Source organism: Schistocerca nitens, chromosome 2, assembly GCF_023898315.1.
Source record: "Schistocerca nitens isolate TAMUIC-IGC-003100 chromosome 2, iqSchNite1.1, whole genome shotgun sequence".
In the NCBI taxonomy this organism is placed as follows: domain Eukaryota; kingdom Metazoa; phylum Arthropoda; class Insecta; order Orthoptera; family Acrididae; genus Schistocerca; species Schistocerca nitens.
In genome coordinates, this window is record NC_064615.1 from 139896427 (window position 1) to 139911413 (window position 14987).

Here is a 14987-nt window from a genome sequence, read left to right on the forward strand (position 1 = left end):
CAAAAGGAAGTCATTTTAGCACCGTATAGTTACAAGGTGTGAAAAGTGTATTCATTTTGAGAATCTCAAGTGCAAAAAAATCATGGGTAGACCAAGGCACACCATTCACATTGACTGCAAGACCGAATTTCTTTGGCAGAGAGACAATGCTCTGTGTTTGGAGGGGCGTGTTCTATTATGAACTGTTAAAACCTGGGGAAATGGTTAGTATTAAACTTTACGAATGACAACTGACTGATCTGACCCGCTCGCTGTTTGGGAAGGGGGGGAAAAAAAACCTCACACCACAATACCAAAAGAAGCAACACAAAGTAATTTTTCTTCGTGACAACGCTCCTTCACATATGGCAAAACCAGTTCACGACACACTGGAAGCATTCAGCTGGGAAGTTGTACCCCATGCTGCTTACTCACCAGACTTGGCTCTGCTCCTGATTACCACTTGTTTGCGTTGATGGCTCATGCATTTGCTGAGCAACACTCTGGTTTGAATGAAGATGTGAATAGATGTTTCGCAGCAAAAGGGGAAAATTTTTACTGGCTTGGTATTCACAAATTGCCTGAAATATGGGGAAAATGTATAACAAATGATGGAGCACACTTTGAATAAAGCACTATTTATCATTCTTCTGAATTTAATGTGTTTCTTTGGGGGGGGGGGGGGATTCGCATTTCATACATGTACACCTGGTAATTATGTTAACAATTGTGTGTGTGTGTGTGTGTGTGTGTGTGTGTGTGTGTGTGTGTGTGTAGCGATTTAAATACTGAGCTGGGAGAGGCTGGGGCTTATTATCTTCCACTAAGTTATATACAATCACTCTATCCACATGAAGTAAAATAATTCACGTTTCAGACTTTATACATTATCATGATGCCACCAAAATTTGTGCTGAAAATCATAAAAAAAAAAGGGAGTGGAAACACTGACTGTTGCAAATGCTGTCTATTTATGTACTGATGCTCTAAGTGATAGTATAAGCAGCTAATCAAAAATTAAACTTTATTATGAAGTAGATCAGTAAACAGTGGATATATTATTTGTTCAGTAACTCTCATAAAAAGTTTTTACATTGCTTAACTGTTCTGACACATGCATTTGTTGAAGATTTGCAGTAACAGAAGTAACCAAAATTTTTGATTCCATAATATGGTGTTACTTTCAATAACCAAATATATGAGACAGAACAAGAGAGAGAGAGAGAGAGAGAGAGAGAGAGAGAGAGAGAGAGAGATCAGGGGGACTACATCTGTCATTGGCCAAATATAATCATGGAGAATTTAACAACTGCAGTCATTAGTAACATAGTTATAGGCCTCTTAGTGTTTGGACCATTTGCAGCTTGAGTGGAAAAGCAACAAATAAAGATCAATTCTGTTTTTATTTTCCATGCTTTAAAAGGATGACATGGTATTATCACAAATTCTGCTTTTCATAAACAAGAGCAGTGTCATTTCTTCTGGACCAATGCAATTCTTGGACCATCATGTATAAACCATACACAGATATGATCCAGCTAACGTCTATTATCAAGAGACAATTTTATATTATCCACCACATTTTTCTTAATACATGCAGCACCTGGGCATATTAAATTTTTGGTTTCTTAAATTTAGGTTTTTCAAAGTTGTCCATGTCATGCTGTCATAAAAACTTCTATTACTCCAAGTAGACTTTCATAATTGAATTAGAAATGGGGGTGTGATTACTTATCTCTTTTTCAGCACTGTCACTTTTCCATACAAGAGGCAAAACATAGCGCAGATTTATTTATTAAAGTCTTAAAATAAATATCCACAATGTCCTACAGTGATGCAATAATAAAGCAGTCTTGTGCCAAAGCTATATAACATTGGCAATACAGTTTCCAAATATTGGAATAATAAATCATCCACAATGATGCATGTGAATTATATTTTGTAAGCATTAGTAGCAATGTAATATTTCCTTTGGGCCAAAATTTTAAAACAAATTTTAAACAGCTTAACAGTTGAACAACAAATTTGTTTTCACAATTTTACACAAGCTACACAGGTTGAAAGTGTCAGTGTAGAAAAGCCCAAAGAAATGATATAGCATAAGTATACAGTTCAGACTTTTATAAATTCAAATCACTCCCTTAAATGGACTCCAAGCAAAATATGTGGTGGCATGGGAACAAACCTCAAGCCATGCCACTAACTTAAGCGATTTTAGTCACGTGACTATCACAGATTGTAACATTATTCATGTATTTGTTTATGTATATGAATTTCAACGTATGTAATAATACATTATTCTTTTACACATTCTATAGCAAATCTGTCATCAGATTACAATTAATATTTACAGAATTCCCTAATAATTACCCCACAAATCATTAAGAAGTCACATTACAATGCTTCGAAAGCCAATTTTGTCAACATTCTCCAGAATGAGTGAGCATTTACTATTTACATTAAATTTTTAATATGACTTCAAATGATGTGTGAAATGTAGGGACTATTTATTAATTATATTGTAAAATTATTTTATATAAAATATGGTCACTAGTATTGTATCTGTTGGTTGCTTAGCAACAAAATACGTCAACTTTGAATAGTAACACCAATACACATTACAAGAGGTGAAATAAGCAAACTCATGCTACGAAATTCTCTTAAAATAAAATCTGAACTCCAAAGAAAAAAGGCAGCATAAGGCAGGTTGAAAGACATCAGGGAATGGAAAACTCAAGCAGATGCACTAGAGCTTCAGCACGAAATACTAAATGTTGCCGACACACTTTCCAGAAAAAAATTAAATACAGTAATTTTAACACATTGTTTGGAAAACAGATATTTTCAATTATCACAGAGTGCAACAAAACATGAATTTTAAAATGTGAGAAGCAAACTAATTTAAATTTTCCTGTGTAATTCATTTCAAGATTCAGAAGTTTTATGTAAAATAAATGTGTTCATGTGCAACAGTAGTGGCACCTGGAGGCTGTCACTAGGCTCCACTGAGCACCTGGTGTAGTGCTTGCTGCTGCTCTGCAGTCAATTGACCAACACAAACCTGAAACATTTCACCTGTGCCCTGGAAATTGAAATCAATAACATCATTAGTCTGTAGCTTACTAATGGTGGCTTACTAAATACAATAAACCCCAAAAATTCATGACACAGATAAATAGAGAGAGAGAGATACAGAGAACAGGTGGGGGGCACTTAATTTGAGTTACGAATCTCCTAAACACTAAATGTAGAACATTTTCTCAATTTTGATCTGAACCGTCATGTGAGAATACATGATTTATGAGGAATTAACTCCATTCCAGTAATAATCTTCATCAACCAATAGTTTCAACCCTAATAAAACTGATATGATGTACAGCTCGAAACTGTTCATCCCCTGTATTTGTGTACTTTTGGTAACTATTTTTCCTTATTTCTGTAACAGCTTACTGGGAGGTTACTGATCAAGTTGATTATTTGATTACAGAATAGTGGTCTTCCTCAAACGTTAGTCATTGGAACTAGAACTATTTTCATATTTAGTATCCCAGTATAGATACTGATCTGTGACTGTCTAAGAGTTCCGCTTGTCCTGGTTTAAAGAAAGGCCAACACACTACTGCCTGTGATGGGACAGTGGATTTTCACTGCCTGGAGGAGAATCTCAAATGAGCCCATGATGAAAAGCTTCAGAAAGTGCTCCACATTCAATACTATGGATGGCTTAGAAGTTAACAAAATGTGAGGATTCCATGAAGAAAGAACTGGCACTAGGCTTACAAATGAAAGTAATGATGGTCAAAAAAGAGAGGTACCCTGGACTAGTGGCTTAGACAGAAAAAAAGGTTATGAAGATTAAAATACATGTAAATCATTTCTTTATTTGATTGCTTTTTTTATTACCAACATGTGGACAATAAATGCCATAGGTTTGCAGTAGGTAGTGTTCACTTTCATGACAGGTATTCAAGATATTTCATTCCATAAAACAGTTTGCAGTTTTGATTAACTCAAAACCTGTTTAAAAAAAAAATTCTCCACAAGCGACTCCAGAATGGGTTGGTAGGTGGTGGCAAGTTGAGTCATGTACTTAATTCTATAAAAATGCAACATATTTAAGTCAGGTGTGTTAACACAAGACGTGTGGAGCATCTGTTTTGAGTGAGAAATTAAATTACAAATTTTTATCCTAAAATAAGAAAACAAATACAATTCAATTAAACATTAAAGAAAAAGTGATGCTCAGGAGAGGGCTCGGGCACACATTCTGAGTCCATACTGGACTTCATTCAGGTCATGAATTCAATGTTTCCTCACCGTTTGGTTAAACTAACCAAAAAATTAGTGAAAGAGCAAGGCATTCCTCCAGTTTTAGGAAATAAGAAAGGAGTAGGTATACGTGAAGAAACAAAAAGATTCAGCAGTGTTTTAAGATAACAAAAGCAGTAGAATGTGCCCAGGTTGCAAAGATAGCAAAAGATTTGTTATAAATGGAGTTAAAGTAACAAAGCAGAAACGACTAGTGTTGTCAAATTTAAATCAACTTTATGTAGCTTTCAAAATTTCTCATCCTGAATGCAAAACTGGAAGGTCAAAATTTTGTGACCTCTGCCCTAAGTGGTGTATTTTGGCTGGATCCTCAGGGCCACACTCCTTACGTGTTTGTTTATATCGTCAAACTGTCAAACAGATGACTGTGGGTGCAATACTCAGTGATCTTAACTACAAAGAGTTACTAGATTTAATGGTGTCTGACACTAACATTTATGACTCCATGATGAGTTTGTGTAATAAATGCCCTGGTAAGGAAACCGTTATTGAATTGTATCACGAATATGATGAGGAAATGCCAGACAGTATTACCTTCAAACAGTGAGTCACAACTGATAGGGCAGAAATGGTAACAGTGGTTAAATCTCAGGATAACTTGGAATCTTTAACTGCTAACTTACAAAAACTCAAGTCCCCACTATGTTTCTAAAATCCAAAGTAAGTTTTTGAAGGTCAAAAAAAGCACGAGTTCATGAAACTGAATGCATAGTGCTAGCTGATTTTGCAGAAAATTTTACATTTGTGATTCAGGATGCAATACAAGGGTACCACTGGGTCAATGACCAGGCAACAGTGCATCCATATATTCTCTATTTTAAGAAGATGAAGTTTGCAGTTCTTCAATTTGTATTCTAAGTGACTACTTGGAGCACAACACTTTGGCTGTACATGTGTTCAAAAGTATATAATAAATGACATAAAAGAAACTTTTTCCCAAGGTTGATAAGCTGATATACTTTTCAGATGGAAGTGGTAGTCAGTATAAGAAGAAAAAGAATTTTTCAAATCTTTGCAACTACGAAGTAGACTTAGGGTTGGAGGCTGAATGGCACTTTCTTGCATCTTGCCATGGTAAAAATGCATGTGATGGAATAGGAGGTACAACAAAACATGAAGTAAGTAAAGCCAGCCTACAAAGACCAACCACAGACCAAATTCTCACAGTACGGGACATGTATGTCTTTGGCAAGGATAATATTGAAGGTATTACTTATTTTCTGATCAAGAAAGAAATGGTTCTGCATATGAAAACAACATTTCAAACCAGATTTGAAAACTATAGCAATAAAAGGAACAAGACATTTCTGATAATTCCTTGGCATTGCAGAAAACTTAGTTCGATGGTTTGTAACATCAGAAACCGAAATTTATGAGGATCATTTTGTCAGTAAAATTACATCTCTGTCTTTAACGTTGAATGCTACAGTGGCATGTGTGTATGATGGACAGTGGTGGCTTGCAGAGGTTGAAAGAATAAGTTTGGAAAACAATGATGCTTTTGTGCATTTTTACCATCCTGCTGGCCCAAGAACATCATCATTCAAGAAATCTAGTGACAAAGTTTGGATAGCATTGAAAAATGTTTTAAGGAAACTTCCAGTGCTTGAGGTCTTATGCAGTGCTAGGAGGTCTTATTCTATATCACAATAGCTGCCTGAAGAAATAAGTGTTCTTAACATTCACCGCCAGGTTTCGGAACAGTTGCACCTCGAAGGATGTTAATTGAATATTAATTTCAGTGATGTTTCTACTTTTTGTATATAATTCAGTACCTTACTTCAATAATAATTGATCATATCCTGCCAATATAACACATGAATAGGCAACAGCCACAAGATCAGTTGTAGAGTAATGTGAATTATCTTCTCATTTTCAAAAATTCATATCTTTGTTCACAGTCAGATATCAATGTTGAAATTTTTACAGTATGTTGCTATCATATAGATGTACAAACTATGCAAAAATCATATTTTTATATTCAGTCCCACCTGAGATAACTAACCACAAACTTTACAAAAAATGAAAATTTCCAAATTTCAAAAATTCGTAAAAATTTAAGGAAACATTTGTACGTGTTCTTGCTCTATATGAGGCCAGTAGTGTATGATACCAAACTATAGGAAAAAAGACAGAATCTCATAAATCACTCCTTGTTTGATATTTTTGGACCTAAAAAGTGGATTTTTGAAAATTTGTGTAGCAAACTTTGGGAGGTCATTTTGACTGGTTATTTTGAATGTAGGGTATTTTGTGTAATAGACAATGTTGTAACTTAACCCAGTGCAGAGATATTCTCATATTTTCGCTAACGTCTCTAAAACTGAAACGTTGTCGCGCGCTTACAAACAAAACTGGCCACCATTCAGTAAATGTGAAAGGTAAAATCTTTTTAAAAACTGTTTTGAACTTTTCAATTATAGGGTAATCACACATAAAAAATTAAAATATTTAAAAATGGTCAAGCAACCAACTTCATTTTTATTGGACCACTTCATTTGGATTGACCTATACAGAGAGAGGAATTAATGATCACTGTACTGTAGCGACAATGGTTATTAAAGCTCATTAATATATCAAGAAGGCTAGGAAAGTATTTTTTGAAGAAAGAGAAAATAAGTAGATGTCTGCATCTCAATAGATCTTGGATGGCCAACATTTAGTTCCAGTATGATGAACTTCGATTGGTTATGGGCAAAGTCTAAACAGATTGTGAATGACGCCCTGGAGAAGTATGTGCCAAGTAAGTGGACTAATGATAATGACCCACTGTGGATTAATAACAAAATTCAGAAAATGCTGTGGAACCAGAAACATCACAACTCTGTTCAAAAAAGAAAGCAAAAATGACAATAGACAAAGTTGTTTAGAGATTCAAGCACCAGGAAAAAGATTAATGCATGAAGCGTACAACTATAGCCGAGGTAGAGTAAGAAGACTCCAACAGCTAATAGTGCTGTTGCCAGCTTTCATCTGGGAAGTGGTAACGGCACCTGGTGAAAACTGTAACTGTCTACAGAGCTATGACAACACTAAGGAGTTGCCAATACACACATTTACAAAATCACATTATGTTGTTGGTTGAGGTAGACCTGTAAAGCTGCCGCACCCAGCCCACTGCAACTGTCGGGGATACACATAAGCAGACTCAATTACATGGCTGTCGTACCTTAGCAAAAGACCTTGCGTATTACCCAAGATAATTCTGGTACTACATAAAATCACTAAGCAGATCGAAGCCTTATGTCCGGTCTCACATTGAACAGTCTGGTGTAGCAATGGAAGATAGCAAAAGGAAAGTTGAAGTTTTTTAAATCATCCACACGGGAGGATTGTAGAAACATACTGTCGTTTGACTGTTACACAGACTCTCATATGGAGGACGTAATAATAGGTATCCCTGGCATATAGAAGCAACTGGGAGAGCTGAAAACAAATAAGTCACCAGATCTGAATGCAACCCCAATTCAGGTTTACAGGGAGTACACTACGGCATCAGCCTTGTACTTCTCTAGCATTTATCGCCTGTATCTCACCCAGAACAGTCTCAAGTGATTCAGAAAAAGTTCACGTGACTCCTGTATGCAAGAAGAATAAATGAACAGATCCACAAAGTTACAGACCAGTACCAACACGGGTTAGCTTCAGAATTCTTACACATATCCTCAGTTCAAATATAATGCATTTCCTTGAGACAAGAAAGCTCTTCTGTCCACAAATCAGCATGGTTGCAGAAAGTGTCACTCATGTGGAAATTAGCTTGCCCATTTCTCACACGATAACCTGTGACATGGGTAAAAGGCAACAGGCGGATTGCATATTCCTAGACTTCCAGAAAGCAATCGACACGGTGCCCTCCCCAGACTGTTAATGAACGTACGAGCATACAGAATACGTTCCCAGATATACAAATGGCTAAAGCACTTCATAAGCAATGGAATACCAGTGCACTGTCCTTGTCAGCGAGCATTCAGAGACAGGGGTATCATCAAGAATGCCCCATGGGAGTGTAATAGGACTGCTCTTATTCTCTACATGCATAAATGATTTGACGAACTGGGTGAGCAACAACTTACTGCTGTTTCAGATGATGCTGTTAGGTACAGGCAGATATCATCTGTTGAGTGACTGTAGGAGGATACAAGAAAAGACAAAATTTCTGGATGACAGGACAAACGGCAGCTAGCTCTAAATGTAGAAAATGGTAAGTTAATTCATATGAGTAGGAAAAACAATTCTGTAATGTTCAGATATTAGGATTAGCAGTTTGCTGCTTGACACAGTCATGTCCATTAAATACCTAAGGGCAACACTGTGAAGTGACATACAATAGAATGAGCATGTATGGACTGTAGTGGGGAAGGAGAGTGGTTGGCTGGTTTATTGGAAAAAAATTAGAAAATGGCGATTCCTCCATAAAGGAGACCATATACATCACACTAATGTGGCCCATTCTGTTTTGGATCCTTACCAGGTCAGATTAAAGGAAGACATCGAAGTAATTCAGAGGTGGGCTGCTAGCTTTGTTATCGGTAGGTTCGATCAACACAAGGTTATGATGGAGATGTTCGTGAACTCAAACGGGAATCCCTGGAGGTAAGACAATGTATTTTTCATAGGACACAATTAAGAAAATTTAGAGAACCAGCATTTTAAGCTGACTGCTGAATGGTTCTACTGCCACCATTGTATATTTCATGTGGTCACCATGAAGATAAAGAGAAATTAGAGCTCATGCCAAGGCATACACACAGTCATTCTTCCCTTGCTCCATTTGTGAATGGAACAGGAACGGCAATGACTAGTATTGGTGCACGGTATCCTCCACCATGCACTGACTTGTGGAGTAAGTATGCAGATCCAGAAGTGTTTGTCAACACTCTTCCCTTCAATGCTGGCTGTATGTACCGATAAATAATTTGTGTGACGAATACAAGTTTATGAGACTGAAAAGCCCCTCATGTGTTGGTGATGTCGAGTGTACCAATATTACGTAATAACCATATATGGTACACTCTAGATACTACAATGTACGATATTAACTCACCGAATCGACTATTTACGTTCCACCAACAACTTTTCCGTCATCCTGCATGTTTTTAGATACTCAAGCAGTGCTTGTCTTCCACTACTCCCCAATTAGTCTATCATGATAAACTTCTGGCAAGTAAAAAGTTTTGAAGTCTAGGCCATTTTCTCCCTACCCATTAATTCCATGAGAATAACAAAAAAACACCAGCAGCAACTAGAGGCTGTCACTCCTCCAACTGTACCATGAGGTAGTATATACGGTTTTCAACAGCACTAGTCTCCGGCACTCACCACTGATACTATATTGGTAGTTTGTAAAACAGAATGCCAGTTTATTTGAGAAGTATGGGCAAAGATGAAACAGGCATGAGGAGACTGACCCCAGACCGTGACAAAATCCAGAAATTAACTTATCTGCCTAGGATGACAGCAATATTCACAGTAACTTGTCTGTTGCATGCTAAAGTATCTGTATTACTATTTGGATTATTTGCTGTAGTTGTTCTATGCAAGCATGCCTACATTCAGTCACTTCTGAAGACAGATGATTTGAGAATGGATACAAGTCCAAAAATAGTCACCATCAATAAATAAAGTCTTCTTAATGGAACATCCACTACATGATCAAAAGTACCCAGACACCCCCAAAAACATACGTTTTTTCATATTAGGTGCATTATCATTTAGCTATAATATAGCAGGTCAGCAACTGGAAGCAGTGAATTCCATAAATTATCTGGGAGTAGGCATTAGGAATGTTTTAAAATGGAATGACCATATAAAATTAATCGTCGGTAAAGCAGACGCCAGACAGATTCATTGGAAGAATCATAAGAAAATGCAATCCGAAAACAAAGTAAGTAAGCTACAGTACACTTGTTTGCCCGCTGCTTGAATATTGCTCACCAGTGTGGGATCCGTACCAGATAGAGTTGATAGAAGAGATCCAACAAAGAGCAGCGCGCTTCATTACAGGATCATTTAGTAATCGCGAAAGCGTTACGGAGATGATAGATATACTCCACTGGGAGATTCTGCAAGAGAGACGCTCAGTTTCCAAATGTACTTCTGACCAAAAAGCGATTCTTGTAGCTGGAGTCCAATGTATTTGTTAATCCTTCCGTTTGCGTTCTTGTGGAGATATTTCCACATCTTTCATCCCCTAACAAATTTTTCTTTATATCTAACCAAAGTGAAATAGCTATTTTCATAAATTTAGCTTAATTTTTTTTACTGTAATGAAATATTTTCTTAAATATTCATCCCCTATTGCTCTCCCTTAGAGGTTGAATTTCCAGAACACTGAAACACATACTATTTCTAATCAAGAAGTCAAATACCAACTGTCGTAGATATAGTCTTAAAAATCCTTTAGTAGTTCTGTAGTAATTATTTATTTTCAAAAATAACTTTCACCCACTATTTTAACTCTTGTGGTTGAACTTCCAAAAATGCTGAAACATTTTTGTGTCTTCTGACTGAGTTTTTTTTTTTTTTTTTTTTTTTAATTAAGAACTCGGGTTTTTGCATTTTACCTAAAAACTAAGTTTTTAGGTAAAATGCAAAAACCCGAGCTCTTCAAAAAAAACCAACAAACCTAACTAACTCTGAGTTTTCCATTATCCAGGACACTGGATACCTCGTGACTATCTTACGATTCAAAATGCCTAATGCAAATCACATACCTAATGCCATTACTATACTGCATGGAACTAGGTTTGTTAGAAAAGATGTAACTACCATCTAAGTTCACATATTTTAAACTAGCGGTCGTCTTCTCTTTATATTTTCTATCCTTGTTTTACTGACAAGATCTTTCTGAGATGTATCTCATGCTATTAAGCACTAGAAGCCCAGCTTGTTCATGATAATTCCTGAAATATTGTGTCAGCTGTTGGTTCTACGCAGCCAAGAGAGGAGTGGGCAGACAACTTGTTTGGAAGCAAGGGGCAAAGAAAGACTGTCATACTGTCACATCAATATAAATGTGAAATCACTTACACATTTAGGGGGGGGGGGGGGGGGGCAAAACAGTGGAGTTCTAAGGCCCCGCCATAACCAGAACCTCGGAAAGCACCACAATATGTGGAAGAAACAGTCAAATATTTATGACAAGATCATAAATTTCACTACTGTTCTTATACAGAAATACATTGGCGTTTTCCTTGCTTTCGTTGGTTAGGTGGAACGATCATCGAAGATACTAATGCTACTGACAATTATTAAAAAGGATGAGACTACAGATAACTGACAGATTGTATGCAGAAATGTAGATAATCTATAAATGACGTAACAAAAATTCTCGAGGACCCTCTTGAAAAGGGAGGGCAGGGCAGGGGGATGGAGATGGTATCATCTCTTACTCTTGTAAAGACGGTGTATTTTACATATTTGTGAAGCAATGTCGTTGCTTAGTTCACTAACCAAACAGCTTGCAGAAGCTTCAAGAGAAGCAATTCTTACATTGTATGCCAATACATTTACTCCCCAACTGTATTTGTTGTTAATCATGAAAAGTGAATGTCAGAAGCACAATACAAGAAGTAAAATAATTACTATTCATATTGGAATTTTATACTCTGGTACACAGGTCTCTAATGGGTTGCTGGCAGACATGTAGAAATAAAATACTTGTCCATAACCCCGTACAGTGTCGATCTCAAAGCTACAGAAATATTAATTGCTTACATTAGTTATGCTAAATATTCCCACATAAAATTTTCAATAAAATCAGTTTATTTATCTCTGATTGCAGTCATAACACTTAGACATAAAGCCCGCAAACTTATCTGCAACCTTTAAAGGAATATTGTGCAATAGTCACAACATTACACACACACCACTCAAGTTAGATGACACACTGCTAATGTGGCAATAAAATATTGGAAAAAATGATCAGCCCCAGGCTCTTGTGGACCAGTATAATCCTTGTTGAGCCCTGTCAGTCATTCACATGTGCCCTCCTCACCTTTTTTCTTCAGTCACATATACTATCTCTTTTGAACGGGATGTGTCATTGTTGTTATTTAAATAACTTTTTGTTTCACAACTGGCTTCGGATTTTTCAACCATTACCCAGTATTTAGCTGTATAAAAAAGCACACTATATTACCACTATAAAACACTAATTAAATGGAATGAACATCAATTAATAAGAAAAGGTGGCATATCTTAAAAATATGTTTCCTTTTGTTTTGGTTTACAAATTTAACTTTTCTTGGTATTTTGATGGTTGATATACGTAAGGCATGAAATGTGCGAAGATATGATGTTGACTAAAGCCACAGCAAACAAAACCACATAATGTGAATAAGCTGCAATTTGTATATGTACTTCACCTTTTTCTGCTAGGTAACTACCTTCTTGTTAATTTACATTTGCGCCACTGTGTTCCCATTTCATAGTGGCAATGTCTGCGCTTTTTTAATGAACAGTTCAATTGGCCAGGGGACCTTTCTAGAGATTTAAAAATCACTCAGATACAACCAATGTATAAAAAGGGAGCTATCACAGACATTAATAACTACCGGCCAATCTCTTTGACTTCAACACTTGGCAAGCTGCTTGAAAGAACAATTCTAGATCAAATTGAATCTTCCTTCTGTAAATACAAACTATTCATTAAAACACAACATGGGTTTCTAAAAGGATGATCTACAATAACAGCATTAGCAACTTTTTCCCATGAACTACTGAACAGGCTGGATGAAGGAAACAAAGTTACAGGGCCTTTCCTAGATCTCTCTAAAGCATTCGATTCTGTGAATCATGCAGTACTGTTAGAAAATTACGGGATAAGAGGAGAGGCTCTAAAATTACTAAGTTCTTATCTCCCTGATAGAAGACAGTGCACAAAACTAAATTATAAGAATGAAAGTAAGATCCAAACAGTAAGTCAGCATAGAGAACTCTCAATTGTGGAGTTCCCCAAGGAAGTATTACTTGGACCATTTTTGTTTATAGTATATATTAATGATATAACACAAACTCCAAACTAGTGAACTATGCTGATGATACATCTTTTATTAGCTGGGGCTGTACAGAGCAAGCAGCATTCCAAAGCAACAAAGAGAACTTTTAAATGATCACAGAATATCTAACAGTGAATAAGCTTACACTGAATAAGGACAAGACTGTAGTAATATAAAGTTCTTGCTACATTTTAATAATACGCATACTCAATCACTTTCTACAGTTCAAACATCTGACAAACATAAGTTTTTAGGCATATTGATTGATGAACATCTCACTTGGAAAGCTCCACCTGCAAAAAGGTTTCTAGTAATATTTACTTACTAAAACGTATTGCAAATATAGTAGCTCCCCTTGTCCTTAAACAAGTGTATTATGGGTTAATACACTAACATCTGCAATATGGGATCGAGGTCTGGGGTGGGGCACCCACTGTCTATATGGATCACATTTTCAGGCTTCAAAAGAGAGCAGTTAGGATAATTGCTAATATAAGCAAACACCAGTCCTGTAGGGACAATTTCAAAAATTATAAATTACTGACTGTTTATTCATTGTGTGTATTTAAGGCCATGATGTTTCATCATCATCATCATCATCATCATCATTTAAGACAGATTATGCCTTTCAGCGTTCAGTCTGGAGCATAGTCCCCCTTATAAAATTCCTCCATGATCCCCTATTCAGTGCTAACATTGGTGCCTCTTCTGATGTTAAGCCTATTACTTCAAAATCATTCTTAACCGAATCCAGGTACCTTCTCCTTGGTCTGCCCCGACTCCTCCTACTGAACCCCATGAGTCTCTTGGGTAACCTTGCTTCTCCCATGCGTGTAACATGACCCCACCATCTAAGCCTGTTTGCCCTGACTGCTACATCTATAGAGTTCATTCCCAGTTTTTCTTTGATTTCCTCATTGTGGACACCCTCCTGCCATTGTTCCCATCTACTAGTACCTGCAATCATCCTAGCTACTTTCATATCCGTAACCTCAACCTTGTTGATAAGGTAACCTGAATCCACCCAGCTTCCGCTCCCATACAACAAAGTTGGTCGAAAGATTGAACGGTGCACAGGTAACTTAGTCTTAGTACTGACTTCCTTCTTGCAGAAGAGAGTAGATCGTAGCTGAGCGCTCACTGCATTAGCTTTGCTACACTTCGCTTCCAGTTCTTTCACTATGTTGCCATCCTGTGAGAATATGCATCCCAAGTACTTTGAACCGTCCACCTGTTCTAACTTTGTTCCTCCTATTTGGCACTCAATCCATTTGTATCTCTTTCCCACTGACATTACTTTGATTTTGGAGATGCTAATCTTCATACCATAGTCCTTACATTTCTGATCTAACTCTGAAATATTACTTTGCAAACTTTCAATCGAATCTGCCATCACAACTAAGTCATCCGCATATGCAAGACTGCTTATTTTGTGTTCACATATCTTAATCTCACCCAACCAGTCTATTGTTTTCAACATATGATCCATAAATAATATGAACAACAGTGGAGACAGGTTGCAGCCTTGTCTTACCCCTGAAACTACTCTGAACCATGAACTCAATTTACCGTCAACTCTAATTGCTGCCTGACTATCCATGTAAAGACCTTTAATTGCTTGCAAACATTTGCCTCCTATTCCATAATCTCGTAGAACAGACAATAACTTCCTCCTAG

At 36.7% G+C, this 14987-nt stretch overlaps 1 protein-coding gene across 1 annotated transcript in view; it reads right to left on the minus strand.

Annotated features, from left to right (window-relative positions):
• Positions 1-986: 986 nt before the first annotated feature.
• The window catches only part of LOC126235840 (importin-5), a 186237-nt gene continuing 172236 nt past the window's right edge, over positions 987-14987 (minus strand). The window contains exon 22 of the mRNA XM_049944703.1: positions 987-3061. Within this exon, the coding sequence (XP_049800660.1) occupies positions 2975-3061 (87 nt within the window). The 3' untranslated portion in view covers positions 987-2974. The remainder of the gene's footprint in view (positions 3062-14987) is intronic.